The 24,995-nt window shown below is 34.9% G+C and overlaps 1 protein-coding gene across 7 annotated transcripts in view; it reads left to right on the top strand.

The window, feature by feature from the left end:
• The window catches only part of asap1b (ArfGAP with SH3 domain, ankyrin repeat and PH domain 1b), a 76,768-nt gene that overhangs the window by 30,299 nt on the left and 21,474 nt on the right, over positions 1 to 24,995 (top strand). For 4 of the 7 annotated variants that reach the window (XM_051098053.1, XM_051098059.1, XM_051098057.1 and 1 more), the window contains 11 exons: positions 5,834 to 5,906; positions 7,585 to 7,730; positions 13,940 to 14,014; positions 14,647 to 14,696; positions 14,982 to 15,111; positions 17,904 to 17,989; positions 19,331 to 19,406; positions 19,868 to 19,954; positions 21,095 to 21,198; positions 21,304 to 21,373; positions 24,845 to 24,932. In XM_051098053.1, coding sequence (XP_050954010.1) covers positions 5,834 to 5,906; positions 7,585 to 7,730; positions 13,940 to 14,014; positions 14,647 to 14,696; positions 14,982 to 15,111; positions 17,904 to 17,989; positions 19,331 to 19,406; positions 19,868 to 19,954; positions 21,095 to 21,198; positions 21,304 to 21,373; positions 24,845 to 24,932 — 985 coding nt within the window. The remainder of the gene's footprint in view (positions 1 to 5,833; positions 5,907 to 7,584; positions 7,731 to 13,939; positions 14,015 to 14,646; positions 14,697 to 14,981; positions 15,112 to 17,903; positions 17,990 to 19,330; positions 19,407 to 19,867; positions 19,955 to 21,094; positions 21,199 to 21,303; positions 21,374 to 24,844; positions 24,933 to 24,995) is intronic. The other 3 variants (XM_051098060.1, XM_051098054.1, XM_051098058.1) reach the window with 1 other exon arrangement.

Here is a 24,995-nt window from a genome sequence, read left to right as displayed (position 1 = left end):
TGTCACAGAATTTGGCAAATTTTGTTTAAAAAAAATCATGTTGCATCATATAATCAATCATATTTCAGTATGGACTAGCGTCTGTGTTTCCATGTTTATTCAATTCAGAATATAGAAAAATAAAAACAGAGAAAAAAATTAACTGAATAGCATAGGGCCCTGTTATTGTTAAATTTGTAATAAACTATTGAATTGTAACTGCTTTATGAATTCAGTTGATCAGGATTAAAACATCATTTGGGAAAAATACAAAACATCTATTAAACTTCACAAATATATAGTAAACGAAAAAAAAATATATATAAAAATGAATGTTAATATTGTTATTTTTATGTTAAGCCTAATAACCATTTAAAGGCCAGTATTAAGAACATGCTAGAACTAGATTTTACCAGTACCAGTTATTTAAATGTACATAACAGATTTTCAGTAAAACACTCCAGTCTCCCAGTCATTGACTTTTACTAAAATTGTGTAATTTAAAATCCCCTGGTGTTAAAAAGTTTTTAGATAATACCAGATTGAAAAACGGGGCATTTGTACCTAAAAGCGCCAGCGTGGGTCAAATTTACCCACTATATAAGGCCTGTATTTTCGCAGTCATAGTCTTGCCGCTTATGTTTTTACATTGTACATTGCTAGGCAGCGCCTTTTAATCACTGAATTAGCGGTTATCAGTTTCATAAATAAAGTCAATATGAGTAAAAGTAGGCAATTTATGAATGCCGAAGAGGTATTAGAAGCACTAAATACCATAAGTGATGGAGAATCTGATTGTAAGTTATGCGTCCTGGGTCGGCTCAGCATCTGACGGCTCATCTGACAGCGATCTCATATTTATTTTGATTAGTTTGATTACCCGAAGTTTATTAGTGTTGTTCTCTTATTCAAATTATAAATGATATAAGTAAATAAATTAATCATTCATTAGGTGAAGCTGTGCACTTGAATTTGTCATCGCATCATCCTATGCAGTGTGGTGAATTATTATTACACATTATTGTCCATGGGCAATTTTAGTCATTTAAATAAGATGAATTGTCTTAATTTACTGAATAATGACAATGAATTCTAATATTACACCACCCAATTATGTACTTCCTTTTAATTCTCTTTGTCAACGTAGTTTTGTTTATCTTATATTGAATGTTAGGAAAACTGTCTACCTGTAGCCTGCATAAAAATCCTTGAACATAAAACAACAGGACCAAAATATAGTAGTTGACTAGACAGTAAGTTTTTATGACACTAGACACTTTTTTTATCAAGACAGTGGCATAAAATGTTCTTTAGCCATATCAAAACACTTGTTTGCACGTGGGTAAAATTTACCCGCATTGTGGATTTAGGTATACAGCATGGCAATTCTAGTGTTAAAGGAGAAGTCCACTTCCAGAGCAAAAATTTACAGATAATGTACTCAGCCCCTTGTCATCCAAGATGTTTGTGTCTTTCTTTCTTCAGTCGTAAAGAAATTGTTTTTTTTTTTTTAAGAAAACATTTTGGATTTTTCTCCATATAATAGACTGCTATGGTGCACCGAGTTTGAACTTCCAAAATGCAGTTTAAATGCAGCTTCAAACGATCCCAAATGCGGTTGTAAACAATCCCAGCCGAGGAAGAAGGGACTTATCTAGCGAAACGATTGCTTATTGTCATTTAAAAAAAAAAAAAAAAAAAACAAAAAAAAAAACAATTTAAATACTCTTTAAACTCAAACACTTGTCTTGTCTTGCTCTGCTTGAACTCTGTGTATTCTGGTTCAAGACAGTTAGGGTATGTCAAAAAATTACCATCGTATTTTGGATGACAAGGGGGTGAGTACATTATCTGTAAATTTGTGTTCTGGAAGTGGACTTCTCCTTTAATATATTAAAAACAAAAATCTATTTATTTATTTTTTTTTTTTTCCAACGTTCAATATAGATCGGGTTGCATTGTGGTTGTATGTATTGTGTTGGTTTTTGCACTTATTTCTGGCTTGGGAAGGAAATGCCTGCTCTGCGTTGACAGGATAAGAGTGTTAGCAGGAAACATGTGGCAGCCTTTACCAGTGACCTTTGACTTTGACCTTCTACAGCCTAAACACTGCAGTCAACTAAACATTCAGTGGTCAAGAAATGTCATCTGGCTTTGTTTTGGCCTTGTTTTATCATTATCTGTGAAAACCATACATTAAAATATCACTGAAGATTTTTTTAGAAGTAGCAGGACTATATATGACATAATACATTATAATACATTATATAATATACAAATGTAAATTTAACATAACAATATAGTGAACATTGGTGAGTAATTGATCTGAAGAACTTGTACCTGAAGACTAAAGAGTTAAACTAAAGAGACTAAAATAATTTTATTTACTGTATTACACAGGAAGTGCAGTTTTTGTTTACATTAGTTGGTATCCATTTTAGGTGTTAATAATTATAATCTGTTAAAAAAAAAAAAAAAACGTATTAGGGGTATAACAATAGCATCATGCATCGGGCTGGACAATATGGCCAAAAATAATCATGATAAAAAAAAAAAAATTCGATATCGATGATAATTTTGATAATGTCACATTTTTATTCATTTTAAGTTTCAAGGCAGATTTTTGCTTCTGAGTAAAACTGTAGAAACCAGACATTTAACTGTGGTTTGGTTTTAATGACTGACTTTTTTTTTTCTTTTTTTTTTTAAATAAAAAATATTTTTTCATAAAAAAAAAACATAACATAATGAAGACAATTAGTAAAAATCTAAAGAATGTATTGCATATATTTAACAAAATGTTCCTCTCTAGAGTTATTTTTTTTCTGTGTCTAATCAGTTTATGGACATTGAGCTTATCTGAGGTAAATGTAATGTTATGTGATATTCTTTACAAGCTATTTTATTGATGTCTTCACGGAGTTAAAACACTGGATTGAGGGGTTACATGAGACATTATACATTTCAGTATTATACTGTATCTTTTTGATGTTCATTCATGTTTTTTTTTTTTTGTGCTGTAAATAGTAGTATAGAGGAAGAGGTGTTCTGTTCATGTGCCACTTAAACTGTGGCACCTACAGCGATCTGTCACGCCACATTAAAATGTCAAAACCACACAAGCTGGCACTTCATATTAACAAGTCTACAGTATAAAATAACCATTAAAAGTAATATACAGTAATATAGCTATTAAAACTATTCTCTGGTATTTTGAATTTGAAGTGCATTTTCCAGTAGCTTAAATTTATGTAGATGAATTAGTTTGAATGTGAACCATAAACTGATTCACAAAAGTGCACACACTCCACAGCATCTCTTCCTGTCATCTACTAAAGTGTTGCTAGGGAATCTCTTCTGCACCACTGGAAAACAATGAAACTAGCAAGCCGTGTTGCACCTCGGTGTGGAGAGCTGTCAGATTTCACCGAGAGGTGAAGATATAAACAGGCCTCGTGCAGTCGCGCATTGTGTGTTTTGTGTCTCTCAGCTATTACAGAGGCATGACATCAGCATTGTTTTAATTGCAGCCACTGTGAGATGGGAATACTGTACTTTACGCTCCATAAACAAACATCTGTCACTAATTTAATTGCCCAATTTCCATTCAGGATCATAATTGGATAAATGTTAGCTTTAATCAAGTTGTTGTTGAGTGAATTATATTTCCTCACTCAAACTAACTAGATTATCATAATGATTATGCTTTGTATTAGTGATGGGTAAAACATATTCTCTCTATGATTGAACCAGATATCAATATTCTTGAATATAAATGAACTAAATCTGTTATCTGTTACTGAGTCAACAACAAATTGCTTTCAGTCATGGAATATTTTAATAAAATGCAATTAATATACAAATGTTTGGAATTATATGGGTTTCAGGATTTTTTATTTTTTTATTTTTTGAAAAAAGTTCTTGGTTATGCTCACCAGGATGCAGCCTTTATAATTTGATCAAAAATACCGTAAAGAATTTAATATTTCTGAAATTATATTTTGGTTTAAAAATAACTCTTTTCTATTTTCACTTAAATTTTTCACTTAAAATTTCTGCATAACAGTAGTGCCAAAAGGAAATGGAAAATAACATCCATTTATTTTTTAAGCAAAAGGCAGAAAATTGCTTTTTATGAACATATAAGCTTGAATGTCAGCTGTAATTTTTTTCTATAAAAAAACATTTGGCGTGTAGTTAACAATTAACAATACAGTAATTTAGTTTACTTTTTACATTCTTCCAAATGCGGACTAAAATGGATAACAAAAGTGAAAAAGGAGTGAATTTTATTCTATATAGACAGAATATAACTGAACTGACACCATATTAAATGCCATATTAACCTTTTGTGAACACAAGGACTATAATATCAAAGTGTATGATTGTGCTAAGGTCATGTGTCCTGTTACACTTCATAAAAAATGCATGTCAATTTTATAATTTTATGAAATACTAATATAAAAACTCAGGTATGGACTGTGGAGGGAAAGAAGATACATTTGTAGTTTCAACATTATTTGTTCTTAAGCTGTTCCTCTTAAAAAGAAAAAAAAAAAGAAAAAAAAATGTGTGCAAAGTGACCCACATTTGTTTTTTGACCATTTTAACAATTTACTCTTGAAATTTAACCATATAAGGACCAAAATGTTTTTGCTGTCAATTAGCTGTTGAACTGCGTAGTTTAGGCCTAGTTAAATGTCATATTTTGGTAATGTAATGAGTTACAAGGCTCCCTGTTTGCAGCATTATCTGAGAGAATATTAATTCATATGCAAGTATATGTAATACTGTTTCAGTGCCAGGTCCTAATTTATATAGGCAAATTGTGGCTTTCGTTAAGTGAAGTACATGTTGTTTAGAGGATGAAGAACAGACTTTGAGAGCTTTCAGAGGAGAGTGAGGGGTTAAATGTTCTTATTGCAGTTCAAACAAGGAACAACACAAGACTGCCGATCCTCCCATGGAACACTGCTCACTGACTGATGACAGCTTCTAATATCATGCATCATCTGTGCTGGAAACTCACCGTTTAGCCTTGTGTAGATGGATGACTCTGTTGTGTGTGTGTGTGTGTGTGTGTGTGTGTGTGTGTATGTGTGTGAGAGAGAGAGAGAGAGAGAGAGAGAATGCTGATTAGGCTGGATAAAACCAAAATTCAGATTAGGAACTGTTAATGCCTCATGACCTAATTAGTGCAACACAACTTTTCTCCTGATTAGTTAGTGATTTTGATTTGTGTTCACTCTATCTGTTAAGGAGAAAATAAAGGAGCAAACTGTGAGAACATGCTGTATGCACAAATGTGCAATGAAAGTGCTTGGCCAATGTACTGCCCTCATGTTAGATCACGTGTTCATGCATTACTGCAGGGTTACTTATGAATGTCAGTGCTATTAAACAGGATGTGTTGTTTTTTAGGTAGCAGGCTGTAAATGTGTTTGACAACATAACTAACTTGCTCAACAAGATCTCACCAATCTGTTGCTCTTGCAGTTTGATGCCTGATATAGTGCCCCTTGTGGCAGTGCTGAGCAAAAGCATAGCATCATGTAGTAGAATACTCACAAGTTTTATACACTTGTATAAAGTATGTTTTGTGTCTCAAATTTTTTTTTTTTAACATCTTATCCAAGAAACATGGCTAAAACCAATACTTTTGCTTAGTTAAGTGGTTGAAGAATTGGTATGAAGTCAGTATAGCCTAATTCTGTGTATTGTACAGCACAGACAGAGTTAGTGGTTTATAAGTGGGTTTATTTATTTTATTTATTTACAAATATCGTTTTAGTATCACATGTTCTGCCTATGCCACATCTTCAGTGATTCCCATCTCTGATTTGTTTGTCCACAGGCTTTGGATCAGGACAGAACCTCACTGCAAAAGGTCAAGAAGTCAGTCAAAGCCATTTATAATTCCGGCCAAGGTATACAACCACGCACACACAATGCTGATTTTGTTGAGGCTCTAATACAAATAAACACACATTAAATTCTTAATCACTTATATTCTTCAGGCAGTGCCTTGTATGTGGTGGTGTGCTGTATAGTGATTAAAGATGAATTTGCTAGTAATAATGTTAAAAGAAAAGGCTAGATTACAGTTAGCATCAACATGTTCCTGGCTGACGCCACACTAGCTTCATCCACCCCCACAAACACCCACCTACCTAATCTCTTTCACACACATACTATACAGATGCCTGATGCACTCAGGTGAAAGTGTTTTCATGTTATCCATATATATATATATATATTTTTGTTTTAAATTTAAATACAGAAACGTACAGAAATCAAAATTTTATTTATTTTAGCAAAATAAGAGGGATCATACAGAATACATATTTTTTATTTAGTACTGACCTGAATAAGATATTTCACATAAAAGACATTTATCTATAGTCCACAAGAGAAAAGTTGAATGTATAATGTCCCTGTTCAAAAGTTTACATATGCCAGATTGTTAATACTCGTATGCAACTATTACAGAAGAGTGGGTAAAAACTTTTTGAATTTGCAGATCATGGTAAATGTAATTTATTTTGTCTTCTGGGATACATGTAAGTATCTTCTGTAGTTTCTGAAAAGCAGTATCAAATGAAAAAAAAAAAAAAAAAAGATATTTAGGCAAAATAAGAAAATGTACACATCTTCATTCTGTTCAGAAGTTTACACCCCTGGCTCTTAATGCATCTTGTTTCCTTCTGGAGCATCAGTGAGCATTTGAGCCTTCTGTAATAGTTGCATATGAGTCCCTCAGTTGTCCTCCAGTGTGAAAAGATGGATCTCAAAATCATACAGTCATCGTTGGAAAGGGTACACAGAATACACAGAAATGCTGAAAAACCAAAGAATTTGGGGGACCTGAAGGATTTTTCTGAAGAACAGCGGGCAGTTTTAACTGTTCAGGATAAACAAGGGACTCATGAACAGCTATCACTAAACAAAAAACAGCTGTGGATCATTCAGGTAACAACAGTATTAAGAAGCGAGTGTATGTAAACTTTTGAACATGGTCATTTTTATAAATTCAACAATTATTTTCTCATGTGTAGTTTCTCATATGTAAATGTCTTTTATGTAACATTTCCTATTCAGGTAAGAAAGGTTATTCATGTATTTTGTATGATCCCTCTTATTTTGGTAAAATTATTAACATTTTCAGATTCTGCAAGGTGTATGTAAACTTTTGACCTCAACTATATATAGTTAATTAATAAATGTTTACATAAAATAATTAATAAACTCTAGTCAGTAATTTTTGTTACAGTACAGACGTTTACATTTTTACAGTTTTTTTTTTTTTTTTTTTTTTTGATGAAAATAAAATGTATAGTTTCCATAAAATATATAATGCAGCACAACAGTTTTTAACATTAATAATGTTTCTTGAGCACTAACAACACTGAAGACTGGGGTAATGGCTGCTTTGCCATCACATGAATGAATGCAATAAGAAGTCCACTATATAAGAAAACTGTTATTTTAAATTGTAATAATATTTCACAGTATAACTTTATTTGACTGCATTTTTCATCACATAAATGCAGCTGTGGTGAGCAAAAGAGATTTGTTCATGTGTGCTTGTTTGTGCTCTTTTATCAGATCATATTCAAAATGAGGAGACGTACGCCCAGGCTTTGGATAAGTTTGGCAGTAACTTCATCAGTCGGGATAATCCAGATCTGGGCACGGCCTTCGTTAAGTTCTCCACTTTGACTAAAGAGCTCTCTGCCCTGCTCAAGAACCTGGTAAGTCCTTCATGTGAACAGATCTTCAAGCCAGAATGAATGGACACCCAAGACTGAATGGATTTAAAAGTGTGTCTCATTTCTAGGATAAAAAGTGATCTGTACAACATCCTTGTTTGTTTTCTGTGTGCACCAGTGAAGTCATGAGTTGGACTGTCAAAACACAGATTGTTTTGGTTTGTGTTGAAGCCCAATGTAAGGACAGATTTAGGGATTTGCAGTATACAAGATCTCTTTAGAGCAAATCAGCCACTGTGAAAGGTGTTAAAGAGCTTAAAGTGTGTGCTTCCACACAGGTTGTAGAGATCTTTGCGTTGGTGTTGGAGGCGGATGCGTTCCGAGGACAGAGATGTGTGAAATGTGTGAAAATTGTGTGTCTGGTGGATGTGTGAGTGAGAGGGGCTTTTGTAATCTATCCTGCTCTCTCGTCCTGGCAGAAACGGGGAGATAGAGCCATAAATTTTGAGTGTAGGAGTTGCAGTAGCTACAGCGTGTCTCCTTTTCACCCCTCACACAAACACACACACATTCCTAAATCACTGTGTGAATGCTGGCGAGCGCTGTGGAAGGGAAGTCATATCTGTGTGAGCGGAGGCTTACTGCTCCAGCACTACACAGCTGCTCAATACATGCTGAAAAAAAGTGGGAAATGCATTATTTAAATTTTTATTACACTTTATTAATCAATAAATTAAAGTAAATAAATTACGTGATAGTTCACCCAAAAATGAAAAGTACCCCATGATTTACTCACCCTCAAGCCATCCTAGGTGTATATGAATTTCTTCTTTCAGACAAATCACATTTATATTAATAAATGTCCTGGCTTTATTTTGGCAGTGAATGGGCGTTGAGTTTTTGAAGTCCAATAAAGTGCGTCCATCCATCATAAAAAAAAAAAAAAAAAAGTGTTCCACATGGCTCTGGGGGCTTAATAAAGGTCTTCTGAAATGAATCGATACGTTTCTGTTAGGCATGTTGCGATAGTCGTTGTTACCCATTTTACCCGGTGTTAAAGGGTTACTCCACTCCAAAATGAAAATTTTGTTATCAATCACATACCCCCTGTTGTTCAAAACCCATAAAAGCTTTTTTCATCTTCAGAACACAAATTAAGATATTTTTGATGGGTTCTGACAGCTCTCTGACCCTACCATAGACAGCAATGTAATTAACACGATTAACGTCCAGAAACGTAGCAAGGAGATCGGTAAAATAATCCATGTGACATCAGGGGTTCAACCATAATATTACGAAGCTACGAGAATACTTTTTGTATGCAAAGAAAACAAAAATAATGACTTTATTTCGTCTCCACTGTAGCACCATGCTGTTTTGTGTCAGCTGCGCCATGTGGATACGTTTTCTACGTTTATTTACCCTTTGAATTGAACGAATGTCACATGGATTATTTTACAGAGCTACTTGCTACATTTACATTAGGCCTATACCATGGTGTATTTGTATTAGTTTTTTTAATTAATTAATTAATTAATCAGGCAGAGGAGCCATTCATCACATTGGTGCACACACACTAAGGAAAAAGACTTCACATTTATCTAAACACATTTCTCACATTGTCGTACTGTTTTGTTGTTGTCCATTCAGTCAGGTGATGCCGAATTGCCACTCATTTAAAAGTGAAAGCAAAATGCACACAGGCCTTTACAAGCTATTTAAAAGCGAAAAAAGCGTGGAAAAGAGGGAAAACTGTGTGATACTGGTATTACCAGTGCTGTCACACGTTGATTAACTGATTAATTCCCAACACATCCCTAGTTTGTGTAAGAAAAATCTCCATATTTAAAACTTTATAAACTGTAATCTCTAGCTTCCGCTAACTGTTATACACTGTACACGAGAAAGTGGCGTGCCAGCGGATGACGTAGGACGTAGGCATAGCATAAGCTACATGCTAGTGTAATACTAAGGCATCCTTCCTTACATGGTATCCTTCCTCCTTTATTTTGTAGGCAATATATCATAAACAGTTTTCACAAAATATTGTAGTTGCATGCATTTTATTGTTACTACTCTAAAATCTAGTGGTCGACATAGCCTAGGCCAATATGTCAGCTGATTAGTGTTTCTGTTTGTCCAGCAAATGTCTTTGTCTTTGTTAGTTTACAGTCTTTGTGTAACAGTTCTAATAAATACACATTTAAATCATTTATGCATTGTTTTTTTTTGTTTGTTTTTTTTTTTTGTAACAATTTCTTTGTTTGTGAAAAATAATGAAAGTATCCCTGTGTATTTGGGCTTGTTTAAAATTAAAAATCCCACATCATACATGAAGGTTTTTTTTTCCTGGTTATTATGGAATGCTCCTGGAATTTTGGTTGCATAGCATTATCTGGCATTAAATGGTAAATTCTTGTAGCTTTTGTCTGGGCTGCCACATCACAGGGGCACAATATTCATGTTTTATATATATCCTAAATCAGTGGTTCCCAACCACGTTCCTAAAAGCCCCCAACACTGCACATTTTGCATCTCTCCTTTTTCTGACACATCCATTTCAGGTCTTGGAGTCTCTGCTAATGAGCTGATGATCTGAATCAGGTATGTAACATGCAGTGTTGGGTGGCCTCCAGGAACGTGGTTGGGAACCACTGCCCTAAATAATAAATTATTAAATACAGTTTGAAACTGAAATATTTACTTGCGTTTAACTTGCGTACTCTCTGCATTCTAATCCTTTTTTTTTGGTAAATGTCTCCTTTATTAAGACACATTATTTGATCATTTTCATTGTTCAAGTTTTTCAATGTGCTTTTAAATTTTTCAACTTACTGTAGGAGCACATGTGCTCATTGGGGGGAAATGTCAAGACCTGTATAGCAAACTATCATAAACTATGGTTGCTATGGTAAACTTTTGCTCCGTTGTCTGTGTATTATATGTGTATTTTCAGTATTACTATCATCCTCTCCTGCTGACAACAGCATTAACATTTCCCTGAATCATTTCCTTTGGTTCCTTTTTCATCAGTATATCTTCTCCATTTCCACAACGCCCTCCTGAGGGCCGCAACCTCTCTGGAACGTTGATGGTCTAATATAGACTGATTACACGCACGCTTGTCTTTCACATAGCGGGCTATCAGCATTCACACCGTGTCTGCTAAGCCGTGCAACTACTGGCATTGTGCTGTGTGGCTAATTGGTTTCTTCCTGCAACTAAGGCTTGAAAGACGTGTTCAAGCTTAATATAGTTAAGTCATCAATAACTTAGCTGTATGAAACTGTGTTAAACTGCAGAATTAATTATTTTGGTGTTCTGCTACCGCTTCTCTCTCTCAAAAGAGGCACTTTGTTGTCTGGCAGCGGTGCTTTTAGACTGTTTTGGCACTAAGCTGAGGTATTTATCACTCTGAAACAAGAGCCTCCATTTAGAGACACTGAAGAATAGTGAGGAAGAGAGGAAGTAGACAGAAATACTATGTTATGGTTTGTCTCCCTATCACAACAATCCTTATTATGAAAGCTTCACATTTGTATGAAATGATGAAGAATTTCAGTGCAGGTTGCTTTTTATTGCAGCCTTTCAATGTGGCAGTGTATCTTTCAGCATTGGTGTTCATTTGCCATCTGTATTATCAGCCAGATGAGCCATTCGTCACATCAGACATTGGTGCACACACACACACACACACACGCACACACACTGAAGAAAAAGATTTTAACACAGTTATCTAAACACATTTATCTCACTATCTACACTCTGACCCACACACGCAAAGGGTCATTCCTAGTATTCAATGGTCTTTATGTACAAAAATTATTTTGGTCAAGCTCTGGTGAAAACAACAACAAAAAAATATTTATGAAATAAAATCTGTGAAAAAAATAAAATAAATTCATAGCAAGTAGTGTATTTATCATGAAAATAGGAGATGCAAGTCTGTGGGCATAGTAAAAATAGATTTTCCATTGTGTTCCATTCATTCATTGTTTTGGTGCCATTTAAAAAGGGCAGTTTCATTCATTTTATTTACACTGTGCCAGATTTTTTTTTTTATTCATATTTTTATTAATGCATTCAAAATAACCATATATCAGTTAAGAAATTGTTTACACAATTTTGCATGGATGAATGACATACTGGAGCAGTTACCTTTATTATTATTATTATTATTATTATTATTATTATTATTATTATTATTATTATTCATAGTACTAGTAGTTAGTAGTATTATAGTACTAGTAGTAGTATTGGAAATCTGATGTGACCGTTTTCTAATTCAATGTTATTTCTATACTACGTTTCAAAAGTACTAAACAGTTATTTATCTTTTACAATTGCAGAATCTGCAAAATGTAAATTATTTTTCCAAAGTAAGAGGGATCATACGCATCATTTAGTACTGATCTGAATAAGATTTTTCACATAAAAGATGTTTACATATAGTCCACAAGAGAAAATAATAGTTGAATTTATAAAAATCACCCTGTTCAAATGTTTATGTGCACTTGATTCTTAATACTGTGTTGTTACCTGAATATTCCACAGCTGTTTTTTTTTTTTTTTTTTTTTAATGATAGTTGTTTGTGAGCCCTTTGTTTGTCCTGAACAGTTAAACTGCCCACTGTTCTTCAGAAAAGTCCTTCAGGTCCCACAGATTCTTTGGTTTTTCAGCATTTTTGTGTATTTGAACCCTTTCCAACAATGACTGCATGAATTTGAGATCCATCTTTTCACACAGAGGGCAACTGAGGGACTCATATGCAACTATTACAGAATGTTCAAATGCTCACTGATGCTTCAGAAGGAAAAACTATGCATTAAGAGCCAGGGGTGTAAACTTTTGAACAGAATGAAGATGTGTACATTTTTTTTATTTCATTAGTACTGCCGTTCAGAAGCTACAGAAAATACTTACTTACGTGTTACCCAAAATGCAAAATAAGTTCAATTTATGCTGATCTTCAAATTCAGAAAGCCCCCCTGGCTCTTTATTCGGTGTGTTTCCTTCTGAAGCATCAGTGAACATTTGAACTTTCTGTAATAGTTGCATATGAGTCCCTCAGTTGTCCTGTGAAAAGGTGGATTTCAAAATCATACAGTCATTGTTGGAAAGGGTTCAAATACACAAAATTACTGGAATACCAAAGAATTTGTAGGATAGTTTAACTGTTCAGGACAAACAAAGGAACTCATTAACAGCTATTACTAAACACACACAAAAAAAAGATCTAGCACAGTATTAAAAATCAAGTGTATGTAAACATTTGTAAACAGGGTCATTTTTTATAAATGTAACTGTTATTTTCTCTTTTGGACTATATTTAAACATCTGGACTATATTGAAATATCTTATTCAGGTCAGTATTAAATAAAAAATAACATGCATTTTGTGTGATCCCTCTTATTTTGGTAAAACAATTTTTGATTCTGCAAGGTGTATAAAAACTTTTGACTTCAACTGTATTCTCCATAGACCCAGTTATGTTATATTATACAGTTTTTCTTTACTTTGCTGAATACAGCTTTTTTTTTTTTTTTTTTTTTTTTTTTTTTTTTTTTTTTTTAAAAACAACAGCAATTTTTGTTAAACAATTATTGGATATCAATATCAGTCAAATTTCTTAGGGGTGCACCTCATATACTGATAGTTTGCCTGCTGTCTCCTTATTTTATTTTTTTCCCCCTCAATTCTGTTTGAATTTGTCTTATTTTAACAAAATGTTTTATATTTATAATAGCAATTATTTATTGGTTATTGGCCATAACATGAAAACAATTATCTAGGATTTTAATATCTGTGCATCCCTGTATTCTTCAAATATACATGTATAGAGTACACAGTGTAAAGTAATTTAAAGTTGTATAATGCCAGATTTTGTCCTAAATCTGTTATTCTTGCACTATTTATTTTTTTTCTCAGGTGATGTACATTTCTCTTAAGGTCTTAGCAGACAATGCAGTGTCACACTGGGTCTCATCTTGTTACTTGAGTCCAAACTATCTGGCCTTTTGGGTCTGAAACATTAATGTTGATTAATTTAAAAGATCTGTCCCGGAGTATCGAATGACAATGCAGGTCTGCTCATCCTGATACGATTGTGTCTCCCTCAACGGGCTCTTTGTGCAGATGGCTGTATTTGATATGTTTTCTCTTATTTCTTCTGTGCTGTGCTTATGCTGTGCCAAGTGTCATGTATCGTATTAACACAGTCTCTGCTCTGTTTCGCCATCTTTTCCTGCAGCTCCAGAATCTGAGTCATAATGTGATCTTCACACTGGACTCCCTGTTGAAAGGCGACCTGAAAGGCGTAAAGGGGGTGAGAAATATTTACAGACCTTGTCTTATAGACCATCACACACACGGAGGCTAAATACACATGCAGATGCATGCAAACCTTTGTCGTCTACAATTGTGCTTTCATAGTAAGCCAGAAACATAAACAGCATCTTAAAAGAAAATGTTGTAGACCTGATGAAGTACTTGGAAGTACCTTTATGTCCAAAGCTCTTTTCACATAAATGGCTTCATGATGTTACCAACAATACTAGCTTGCTGAGGTTATAATGTGATATACTAAAACTGAGTGTGGTTCAAGTGTGGCTATTTGTGATGTCCTGCTTATTAGTAGATCAGCAGTCTGGCTAACGGACCAGTAGTCAATCAGAGCCCACTAATGGATATGTCATTTACCACAAGTAACTGTAATGGTCATATCTCTGATTGGTGCTCCAGATATTCATCACAATAATGTTGTGATGAGGCTGTCATGGTCCTAATGTGCTATTTACTTTACTGCTGAAAATATATCATCCCTCCACACTGATGCAGATGGATTAACTAAATTCTTGGATTTTGGGTGTGACATCTGCTTTGTTGTAAACATGTGGGAGTCTAATTGCTGCACCTGGCTCATTACTCTTTTTTGTTTTTTTTCCATTTTTTTTTTAGGACCTGAAAAAACCCTTTGACAAGGCCTGGAAGGACTACGAAGCTAAGTTGTATGTTTGCTCTATGTGTGTTAGCTGAGCATGTCTGTATACACATTTGTCCATTCTTACAAATCACTTTCTGTCTGTGGGCTGTTGCAATTATCAGATGCATTTACAGTAATCTAAAAGCACCATTAAAAAGCATGAGGAAAATCATTTTCTCCCCCACAGATGTGAAATTAATGTGAAATAAACACTGGCAAACTCTATTTGCCAGCTCAGATGAGTTTGTTATAAATATACAAATATTTGTATTGTTTTTTTTCCCCCTCTGCATTCCTTACAATCTTTCAGTACAAAGATCGAGAAGGAAAAACGTGAGCATGCCAAGCAGCACGGCATGATCCGAACAGAGATCACTGGTGCTGAGATCGCCGAGGAGATGGAGAAAGAACGGAGGCTTTTCCAACTACAGATGTGTGAGGTCTGTAGTGCACTTGACCTGGTTGGAGAACCCGTCCTTCTCACCAGAAACATGCCATAGTTGCTAGTTTTTGTTTTGTTGTCTTTGTCTGCATTAATTAATTAATTAAATTATGCAGAATAAACACATTTTTAACTAAATATTATGTTAAAAACAAACAAACAAAAAACCTATGAGAGAAACGTTGCAGCAGAGAGATCTGTACATCAATACAGTCATTTTTTTGCAATGGTCGGTGAGTAATCCTTCATACATGAGTTTACTTGTGAGGTTTTGTTAATGCAATTAACATTCATTAAACAGCAGATGCAGCCAATCAGAGCCTTCAAATGGATCTATGCCAGAGGTTGCTGTCACATCACCAGCTGTTGTGATTGGTGCTCCTTATATAAATCAGAATGTAATGCTGCCATCTCAGTGCTAATGGCCTTTTTATCTTACGTCTTGAAAGATTTCCCTAACATTAGAGCAGATGCCTCAGATTGTGATAGAAATGTTTGTTTTATTGATTTATAATCTGTGTTGTCTTTGTTCATTAGGGAGGATATCTGTGGGTTATTTAAAATGTTAATGAATTGTGTTTGTCAATGGGAATTGCATATTGAATTTATTTCATTCTGGATAAAGGGTTTGTGAGGGGCAGATGTAATGTTGGGTATCTTGGGAAAAAGAGGAACTTCGGTCGGACCAAATCACATGATAAAAAATTCAATTAAATTCCCAATTTTTCCTTTTAATTAAGTACTAGAGGAAGTAGTGGTATATTGATGCAGGTCTGTGACAATTTATGATTGTCTAGACTTTTCATAATTTTGCCAGTGTTCTGTATTTGGATGTTTTCTGTTTTCCTTTCTTGAGGTTTTTTTTTTTATTTTTCTCAACAATGCATGTAATTTTAGGCAAGTCTAAAGATGAGAGCAATGAATTTGTGTATTGGGTTGACTGTTCAGATGCAGGAAGCATCAAATTACATGACAAACTCTAGCGAACACATACAGGTGCATCTCAATAAATTAGAATGAAAAGTTATTTTATTTTAGTAATTCAACTCAAATTGTGAAACTCGTGTATTAAATAAATTCAGTGCACACAGACTGAAGTAGTGTAAGTCTTTGGTTCTTTTAATTATGATGATTTTGGCTCGCATTTAACAAAAAACCCACCAATTCACTATCCAATTTTAACCAACATTTAACATTTAACCAACTTTTGGTGCTTTTGGCAGTGTGGGCAGGTGCCAAATCTTGCTGGAAAATGAAATCAGCATCTTTAAAAAGCTGGTCAGCAGAAAAAAGCATGAAGTGCTCTGAAATTTCTTGGTAAACGGGTGCAGTGACTTCAAAAAACACAGTGGACCAACACCAGCAGATGACATTGCACCCCAAATCATCACAGACTGTGGAAACTTAACACTGGTCTTCAAGCAACTTGGGCTATGAGCTTCTCCACCCTTTCTCCAGACTCTAGGACCTTGTTTTCCAACTGAAATACAAAACTTGCTCTCATCTGAAAAGAGGACTTTGGACCACTGGGCAACAGTCCATTTCTTCTTCTTCTTAGCCCAGGTAAGACGCCTCTGACGTCGTCTGTGGTTCAGGAGTGGCTTAACAAGAGGAATACGACAACTGTAGCCAAATTCCTTGACACGTCTGTGTGTGTTGGCTCTTGATGCCTTGACCCCAGCCTCAGTCCATTCCTTGTGAAGTTCACCCAAATTCTTGAATCGATTTTGCTTGACAAGCCTCTCAAGGCTGCAGTTCTCTCGGTTGGTTGTGCATCTTTTTCTTCCACAATTTTTCCTTCCACTCAACTTTCTGTTAACATGCTTGGATACAGCACGCTGTGAACAGCCAGCTTCTTTGGCAATGAATATTTGTGGCTTACCCTCATTGTGAAGGGTGTCAATGATTGTCTTCTGGACAACTGTCAGATCAGTCTTCCCCATGATTGTGTAGCCTATTGAACCAAACTGAGAGACCATTTTGAAGGCTCAGGAAACCTTTGCAGGTGTTTTGAGTTGATTAGCTGATTGGCATGTCACCATATTCTAATTTGTTGAGTGTATTGGTGGGTTTTTGTCAAATGTGGGCCAAAATCATCTCAATTAAAAGAACCAAAGACTTAACTACTTCAGTCTGTGTGAACTGAATTTATTTAATACACAATAAGTTTTTACAATTTGAGTTGAATTACTGAAATAAATGAACTTTTCCACTACATTCTAATTTATTGAGATGCACCTGTACAACATACATACATGCACTGCATTACACAAAAACACGAATGCAGCTAACATTATATATGACACAATTGTGGTTCAAAAGTTATGTACAAATGCATTCACACACTCTAAGATGAGTGGATTGTGTGCCATTTCACCCCAAGATATATCAGACATGCCAGGGACTAAAAGGACGGATTAAGTTTCTGAGCATAGCCAAAAATTGTTAGCTGGCGTGACTTTGCAAGATGTTCTGGAATTTACCCCTCTGGGCTAAACCGGGATTATGATGATGTTTAATTCATTTGTTTTGTGGGTTTGGTTTGTCACTATGTGTTCTTCTCAGATTTAGAAGATGAAATTTTTGTCCTCTTTAGTTGGTTCTAAAATAACAACAGTTAATTGTTTAATCAAATATTTAGGCTACATGTACATATGTGCTATGGAGGGGACATGTAATTTTCCCTAGAATGACTACTTTGAATAACTATTTTAAATAATTTTGTGTAATATTTTACAATTTCTGCTGTTACTAAACTGTGTTGTGATCAAAGTCTGTCTGTTTCTGCAGTACCTGATCAAAGTGAATGAAATAAAGACCAAAAAAGGGGTTGACCTTCTTCAGAACTTGATCAAGTATTACCACGCACAGTGCAAGTAAGTGACATGTTTGTTTTCAGATGTGTTTTTACCCTGACAGGCATTTGCAATATTAATATATTAGATAAATACATCTGCTTAAATCCAAAAAATCCTTTAAGGTCATACATTTGTTTAGATTGTCGAACTGTCAGCATAAATGTGTATTTACGTGTTAATGGTCGATACTGAAAGAGTTAATGATCCATATATCCTTGCAAGTATCACTGGCCTGAAGGTCTGAAAAAGTGATGAGCTAAAAGAAAGAACTGAAAGTGTAGCACTTTTATTTCTTCTTAGTCTCTAAAGGTTAAGGTTATTTTGAGCTAGTGTTTACCTGTAGATACATCAGCAGAATCCTGCAAGCTTGCCCTGCACTCAAAGATTTTGATGGGTCATTATTAAGACTGTCAAAGTTAATGTTTATGATTAGTTAAATATGTTTAATTCTGTTGTTTCATTTTTTGTAATGCTGATTTAACGACGTAGTTGTGTTTTGTGATTTCTGAGACTAATCAGAAATATAAAAGTTCCTGTACAAAGTGTACAAGTGAACAAGAGTGTAGGGCTGCTGCAAAAACAACATGACACATGTAAGATCATATATTTGCACTTAATGAATCTTCACAAATTGAAGAAATAATAATAAAAAAAAAAGTTAATACTTACATAAAGGGCAGATCAATCAGTTTTATTTCTTTTAAAAGATGAATGTGTAAAACTAGATTTTCTCAAACATTTGAAAACAACAACAAAAACAAGGAATTAAATGTAAATATATTAATCAAGTAACACACTTAGGCATTATACATATACTTTGCAAAGCTCTCTACAGTTTTTACTTAATTTGCTACAATATTCCAAGGTCAGTCAAATGCAGAATCATGCTCAAACCTCATACATAAACATCTGATGTGTCCTGACGGCAGAATATGTGGCACAGTGTCTGTACCACTGACTCATCCAATTTGACTCTGACACTCTTGGCAGGTTGTTAGCATTGGCACTATTTTAGTCATCTGTCAGTATTTAAAACTGGACATTTCCACCACAGGTACCCACAAAACTGAATGTTTTGCTTGTTAGTTCAGCACTTTAAGTGCTTCAAAGGTACTTTTGCTGCTTAGAGCTCTACTTTAATACGTTGGTAAGCTTATGAGCTAATGATATTTTTACGTATCATTAACTCGGGCTCTCCTGTTTGCAGGTTTCTGTGTTGTGTAGACTGAAAGTCTATAATTTTTCTTGACAGTTTAAAAATAAAAATAAAAATCTGTACAGCCTGTGTTGATTGCTGGTTTCAGTATGAAAAATGTGTTATTTCATTGTTTGTTTGTTTTTTTTTTTTTTTTAAATCAGCTTTTTCCAAGATGGCTTGAAGACTGCAGATAAGCTAAAGCAGTACATTGAGAAATTAGCAGCTGATCTTTACAATGTATGTACCTCATTCTTTAACCTACAGTAAAATATTTTAGCTTATGGACTGGACTTGTAAATACATTTCTTATCATCAATATATGGGTCATATAATATTTTGTTTAGTGTATATACATTTGAAACTGTAACTGCAACCTTTTACTCAATTGTTTCTCGTAGAGCTGCATTACACTTCTGTGTTGTGCACCATTATATTCTTACCTAAAATATTTGGTCAAACTAAAAATAGTTGTGCGTTGACTTATACTATACCATGTTTTACCTTGCTGGACTTGGTCTGAATAGTGTACTATCATTCTCAAAATATGAAAGTTAAAAATACAACTACAAATATTAATTCTTAGCATGGAAATGTCAAAACCGAATTGCGAGGTGTAATATTGCGTTACTTTACAATGATGGGTTTATGTCCTGCATTCGTAATTATGTGTGTGTACATGTGTATTCTGTATGATGTAGATCAAACAAACACAAGATGAAGAGAAAAAGCAGCTCACGGCACTAAGGGATCTCATTAAATCCTCTCTACAGCTGGACCAAAAGGAGGTAGGTGTAGAGTGTGGTGTGCCTCAGGGCTCTGTATTTGGACCAATGCAAGTTCTGAATTAATTACCCAAACTAGTTTGTGTAGGCCAGGGGTGCTCAACCCTGGTCCTGGAGATTGACCTTCCTGCAGAGTTCAGCTCCAACCCTGACCAAACACACCTGAACCAGCTAATTAGGATCTGAAGGAGCACTTGATAATTACAGGCAGGTGTGTTTGATAAGGGTTGGAACTAAACTCTGCAGGAAGGTCGATCTCCAGGAACAGGGTTGGGCATCCCTGGTGTAGGCCAATTAAGTGACTTGTTTGGGATTAAATATTTCCAATGTTTGTTACAATTACGTATTTTCCTGATGTAGTAAATATATTCAGTATTTAAAATTCTGTATACACATAGAATCTAGTTAATCCTTTAATGGCAGAACGTCATGCAGAAAGAAACCTGAAGAGTTTAATTTTGCAGTACATCTGTGGATGTAATGTATAAACCCTCCCTAATGCTCGACCTGTACAGGGGAGAGTGTGTGAGGGAGTGCCCAGTGCTGTACCATGCTGGTAGCCAGTATGAAATTGGGCTTGCTGGTAACCAGTGTTGTGCCCCACTGGTTGCTCAGAGAAAAGTTGCTGAATCACATTTAATAAAGAAAATGTAAGACAATCATTAAGTAGTTAGTCAGTGAATATTTGTTTTATCTGCCAAATACTAACATACTGTCATGACCGCAAACTTGCATTTAATGACAGTAACATGATGGAAACAAGTTAGTACAAACCGGAGCGTAGTGTACCGTAGTGCATTTAAATGGTTTAACAAAACCAACACGCACAGCCTACATGTACAATGCTTTTCACACCCTCTTTTATGTCTCTCTTACCCGCTTCCTGTGTGGATTGAAGTCTAGAAGAGTAAGTGTTCAGCATGTACAGCATGTCATGTGTATGTGATGGAGATCATTGTGTGTGTTCTCATTAAATAACTGGCTGTCAGATAAAGAGGATGATTAAAAGGTTGCAAATTTGTTAAGAAATATTGAAAAAATCTTCATGTCCTTAACAAAAATGCTGTGTATATAGTATCTGTTTGGACTGGTGACTGCATATAGCTATTTAAGGCACCATGTGTATGTGTGTTTGTACTCGAGCAGGACTCTCAGAGCAAACAGGGTGGCTACAGTATGCACCAGCTGCAGGGAAACAAAGAGTTTGGCAGTGAAAAGAAAGGCTATCTGTTGAAGAAGAGTGATGGGTACACACACACACACCCATCCTCATTTAAATGAGATTTCTGATCAATATGTGTTCTTGCTCTCTGCTAAAAGTAGTGTTATGCAGTATAATTCTTGTGTTGTAGGTTGAGGAAGGTGTGGCAGAGGAGGAAGTGTTCAGTTAAAGGAGGAATTCTAACCATCTCTCATGCCACTGTGAGTAACCCATGACACACTCGCGCGATTTACTCTGTTCACTGTAAACCATGGCATACTATAATCAGCCTAGTGAAACAGAGGACTGACATTTACAGTGAAAAGACTTCATTAGCTTTCTGAACTTTGGCTGAATTTCTCCATAACAACTTATACATACATCCCACTGTGTCCCTCTTTAAAGCTAGGGTATGTTTTTTTCCAGAAATATTTTTGTTATACTGGTTTAAGGTCTTTTCACATCCTAGTAGCGATCAATAATTAATATTATAATATAATATATAGAATATAAATTGTTATATATATATATATATATATATGCTGTGGAAGGCTCAGGACCGTAAATCATTGAATTCGGTTCATTCAGTTTATCTGGTGTGGGGAAAAAAAAAAATCAGATTCCGTTGCAGAAGTTTAAGCCAAATTTAAAGACTGCCAATATACACAGAGACAGACAACGGGGTAAAACAAGGGTAAACATTTCCAGTTTTTTTTACAAGATGGAGGAATTTGATGAATTGTTTAGGTTTTAATCAATACAACAAACTTTCAGTGTTTCTTTTCAATGGGTAAGCTAAACTTCAAGTTTAAAGTGTTCCTAAAATGTTGGACCTTTTATTAAATGGGCTACTTTTGCCTTCTGAGATATGCTGTAAGACCTATGACACGCAAAAGGAGTGTTCGCAAACAAAATTACGAATGCCTGAAAACATGCTTTTTTAACCAGATTTTATCAGTTCTCTCTCTCATTTTATTAGATTTCTCTCCTCTCCACTCCACAGCCCCATTTTCATTCATTTCATATCAGATGTGGCCAGATAAGGTTCTTATTGCACTCTTAAAGGATTAGTTCACTTCCAGAACAAAAATTGACCCAAGAAATTGGTCCAAGACAAGGATGTCTTTCATGTCTTTCTTTCGTCAGTCATAAGAAATGGAATTTTCTCCATTTAGTGGACTTCTATGGTGCCTGTGACTTTGACCTTTCAAAATGCAGTTTAAATGCAGCTTCAAAGGACTCTAAATCCCAGCTGACGAAGAAGGGTCTTATCTAGTGAAACGATCGGAACAGCAGTAGCTTTGCTGTTTTGCTAATACTGCTTAAAATGAACCTGTGAATATCTGTGTGGGCTCGTCTTTACCATGCAAAATCAAAGCGCGCCTTTTCATTTATAATGCCATCTTATTGCTGTCTTTGTAGTAGGTGTATTTAAAAAATGTTTTCCTGATGAATCCTGGAATCCTGCTCAAAATTATAAAGTAATATAACGATAGCTACAAAAAATGCAACAATAAGCCCACAAAGCTGTTGTTGTTCCATCTAGTGATGGGTCGTTCTTAAGCGATTCGTTCATTTTGAACAAATCTTTAATGTGACTCGGGACGAACGAGTCGTCTCGGGAAGTGATTCGTTAAGTCGCGCATGCGCAACATCCTATTAGGTTCTGTACTGGAATTAGTTCACCTGTTTCGAGTCTTCAGGTTTTTGGAGTCATTCGTTCACCTTATGGGGCTGTCACGTGATGAACGAAAAAATCAAACCCAAGTGGTAACCTCCCGGTCTCCCTTTTGAAGCCAACACGGAAGTGACTAAAACTGCAATTCATCGATTGGCCGCTAGAGACTGGCTGCAAAAGGGAGTCAGTCCCATAGACTCCCCATGTTAAAATGCCCAACTTTACAGCAGAAGAAAATATGTTTACAGCCTGGTAGAAAAAGTGGTTTTAAGAACTGCTGGTTTCTCCGGTAGTAGGCGGAACTAATGTGCGAACAGCAATCTCATTGGCTGGCGCTCACCTATTATCGTCCCTGTTTTGATTACAGCAAATCAGTTAGAGCGAACGCAGACAACGTGATTAATATATATGAACCCAGCAGCTGATTAAACCTTAGTGTGTTTAATATTGTTATTAATAGTAGAATTTGTGGTAGTAACAAGACGTTCATAGAAACACTAAATTACAAACAATATCACCACCAGTCCTAAGTTCAGTCAACATGACAAACATGCATTCATACATGCTTATTCTAATTACTAAAGTTCTAATGGCTAAAGTTGAATGCTAATTATAATTATAATATTATATCAGATATTTAATGTTAGTCTGGTGAGTAAACTAAAAATGTAATTAATTTCATTAAAATTTCATTCAACATATTTAATATTGGGGTCATCCAAGTTATTTAATATATTTAATTTTTTTATTATTTTTTTTAAAGCAACACAATAGTTACTTTCCCTGGTAATTAGTTACTTTTATAATGATGTAACTCTGTTACTAACTCAGTTACTATTTATGAGAAGTAACTAGTAACTAGAACTAATTACTTTTCAAAGTAACATTCCCAACACTGCCAGCAACAACATTAAAATAGTGTAGATTAGTGTACAATGTTTTATATTTATTTTATAGTTATATTAAATTAGATTTTTTTTAAGTAACGCAATAGTTACTTGGCCTGGTAATAAGTTACTTTTATAATGATGTAATTCAGTTACTAACTCAGTTACTATTTGTGAGAAGTAACTAGTAACTATAACTAATTACTTTTTTAAAGGTACGTGCCCAACACTGATGGTCAGTGTGGCAAATTAATGTAACTAAATGAGTAGATTTCACGCACAAAATTTTGCTGAGCAATGGAACATGTAACCACAGTTTTAGTTTAACTGAACACTACCAGTCAGCGTTATTAGCATCTCTTTTTGTGTCTCAAGTCTTGTCTCACCCTCCACATCATATGTCATCAATTTTCATCTTTTCCTCCATGATGTCACTTTTCCTCTTGATACCCTCTATCTCACATTTCATCGTCAAACCATATTTATAACAGTCTGGACCATTGTTATGTAACAAACATATGTTTTGCATTTCTCAACACATTTGTTCAATCAGTAGCATGTATGCACATCACGCTGCCATTGAGCCTATATCAGGTTTCTAATAGTTAAATCACAAACTTCGCAAGCTACTACCAAATGTTTTGTAAAGTTTTTATTTATTTTTTTTTGTAAAAAGAAGGAAAGTTAATTTAGCGTTTTAAAAATGTTTATAGTTTTAAAATATCTACTCATTCAGTAATGCACTAATGCACTCCGACCCAAAAGCTACCACAGGTACATGCGGTATGAGGCACTGAAAAAATTTAGACCAAAGATATCCGTCTAGTGTGTATGTAAACCAGAAATTTTTTTTTGCAGATGGTGCGCAAGAGTACTTTCTGTTCTGAATGTGACAGACTAACAAAATCAGTGTTAAATTTCTATAGGTTGTAGACCAGTAATAGACCTACGTTAAATTACTGTCTACCACAATAATATTTAATTTTTTAATTAGCTTCATTTTTTTTTAATTATAAATTTAAAATCACTTCAGAGTTTTAGTTAAAACCTTTTCGACATGCGTTGGGATAATGTAGGAGGAGTATGAAGTAGTCAAGCATTTCTCCTGTTGTCACATTTTGTTTCAGTCAAACAGGCAGCCTGTCAAACTCAACCTGCTCACATGTCAGGTCAAGCCCAGCGCTGAAGACAGGAAGTGCTTCGATCTCATTTCCCGTGAGTCAACAGACACCCACAGGGAGAGCTTTTTTGTGGGACACCACATGAGTGATTTAGTAG

The sequence above is a fragment of the Labeo rohita genome, chromosome 24 (genome assembly GCF_022985175.1).
Source record: "Labeo rohita strain BAU-BD-2019 chromosome 24, IGBB_LRoh.1.0, whole genome shotgun sequence".
NCBI lineage: Eukaryota > Metazoa > Chordata > Actinopteri > Cypriniformes > Cyprinidae > Labeo > Labeo rohita.
This window is presented reverse-complemented; position numbering and strand designations above follow the sequence as displayed.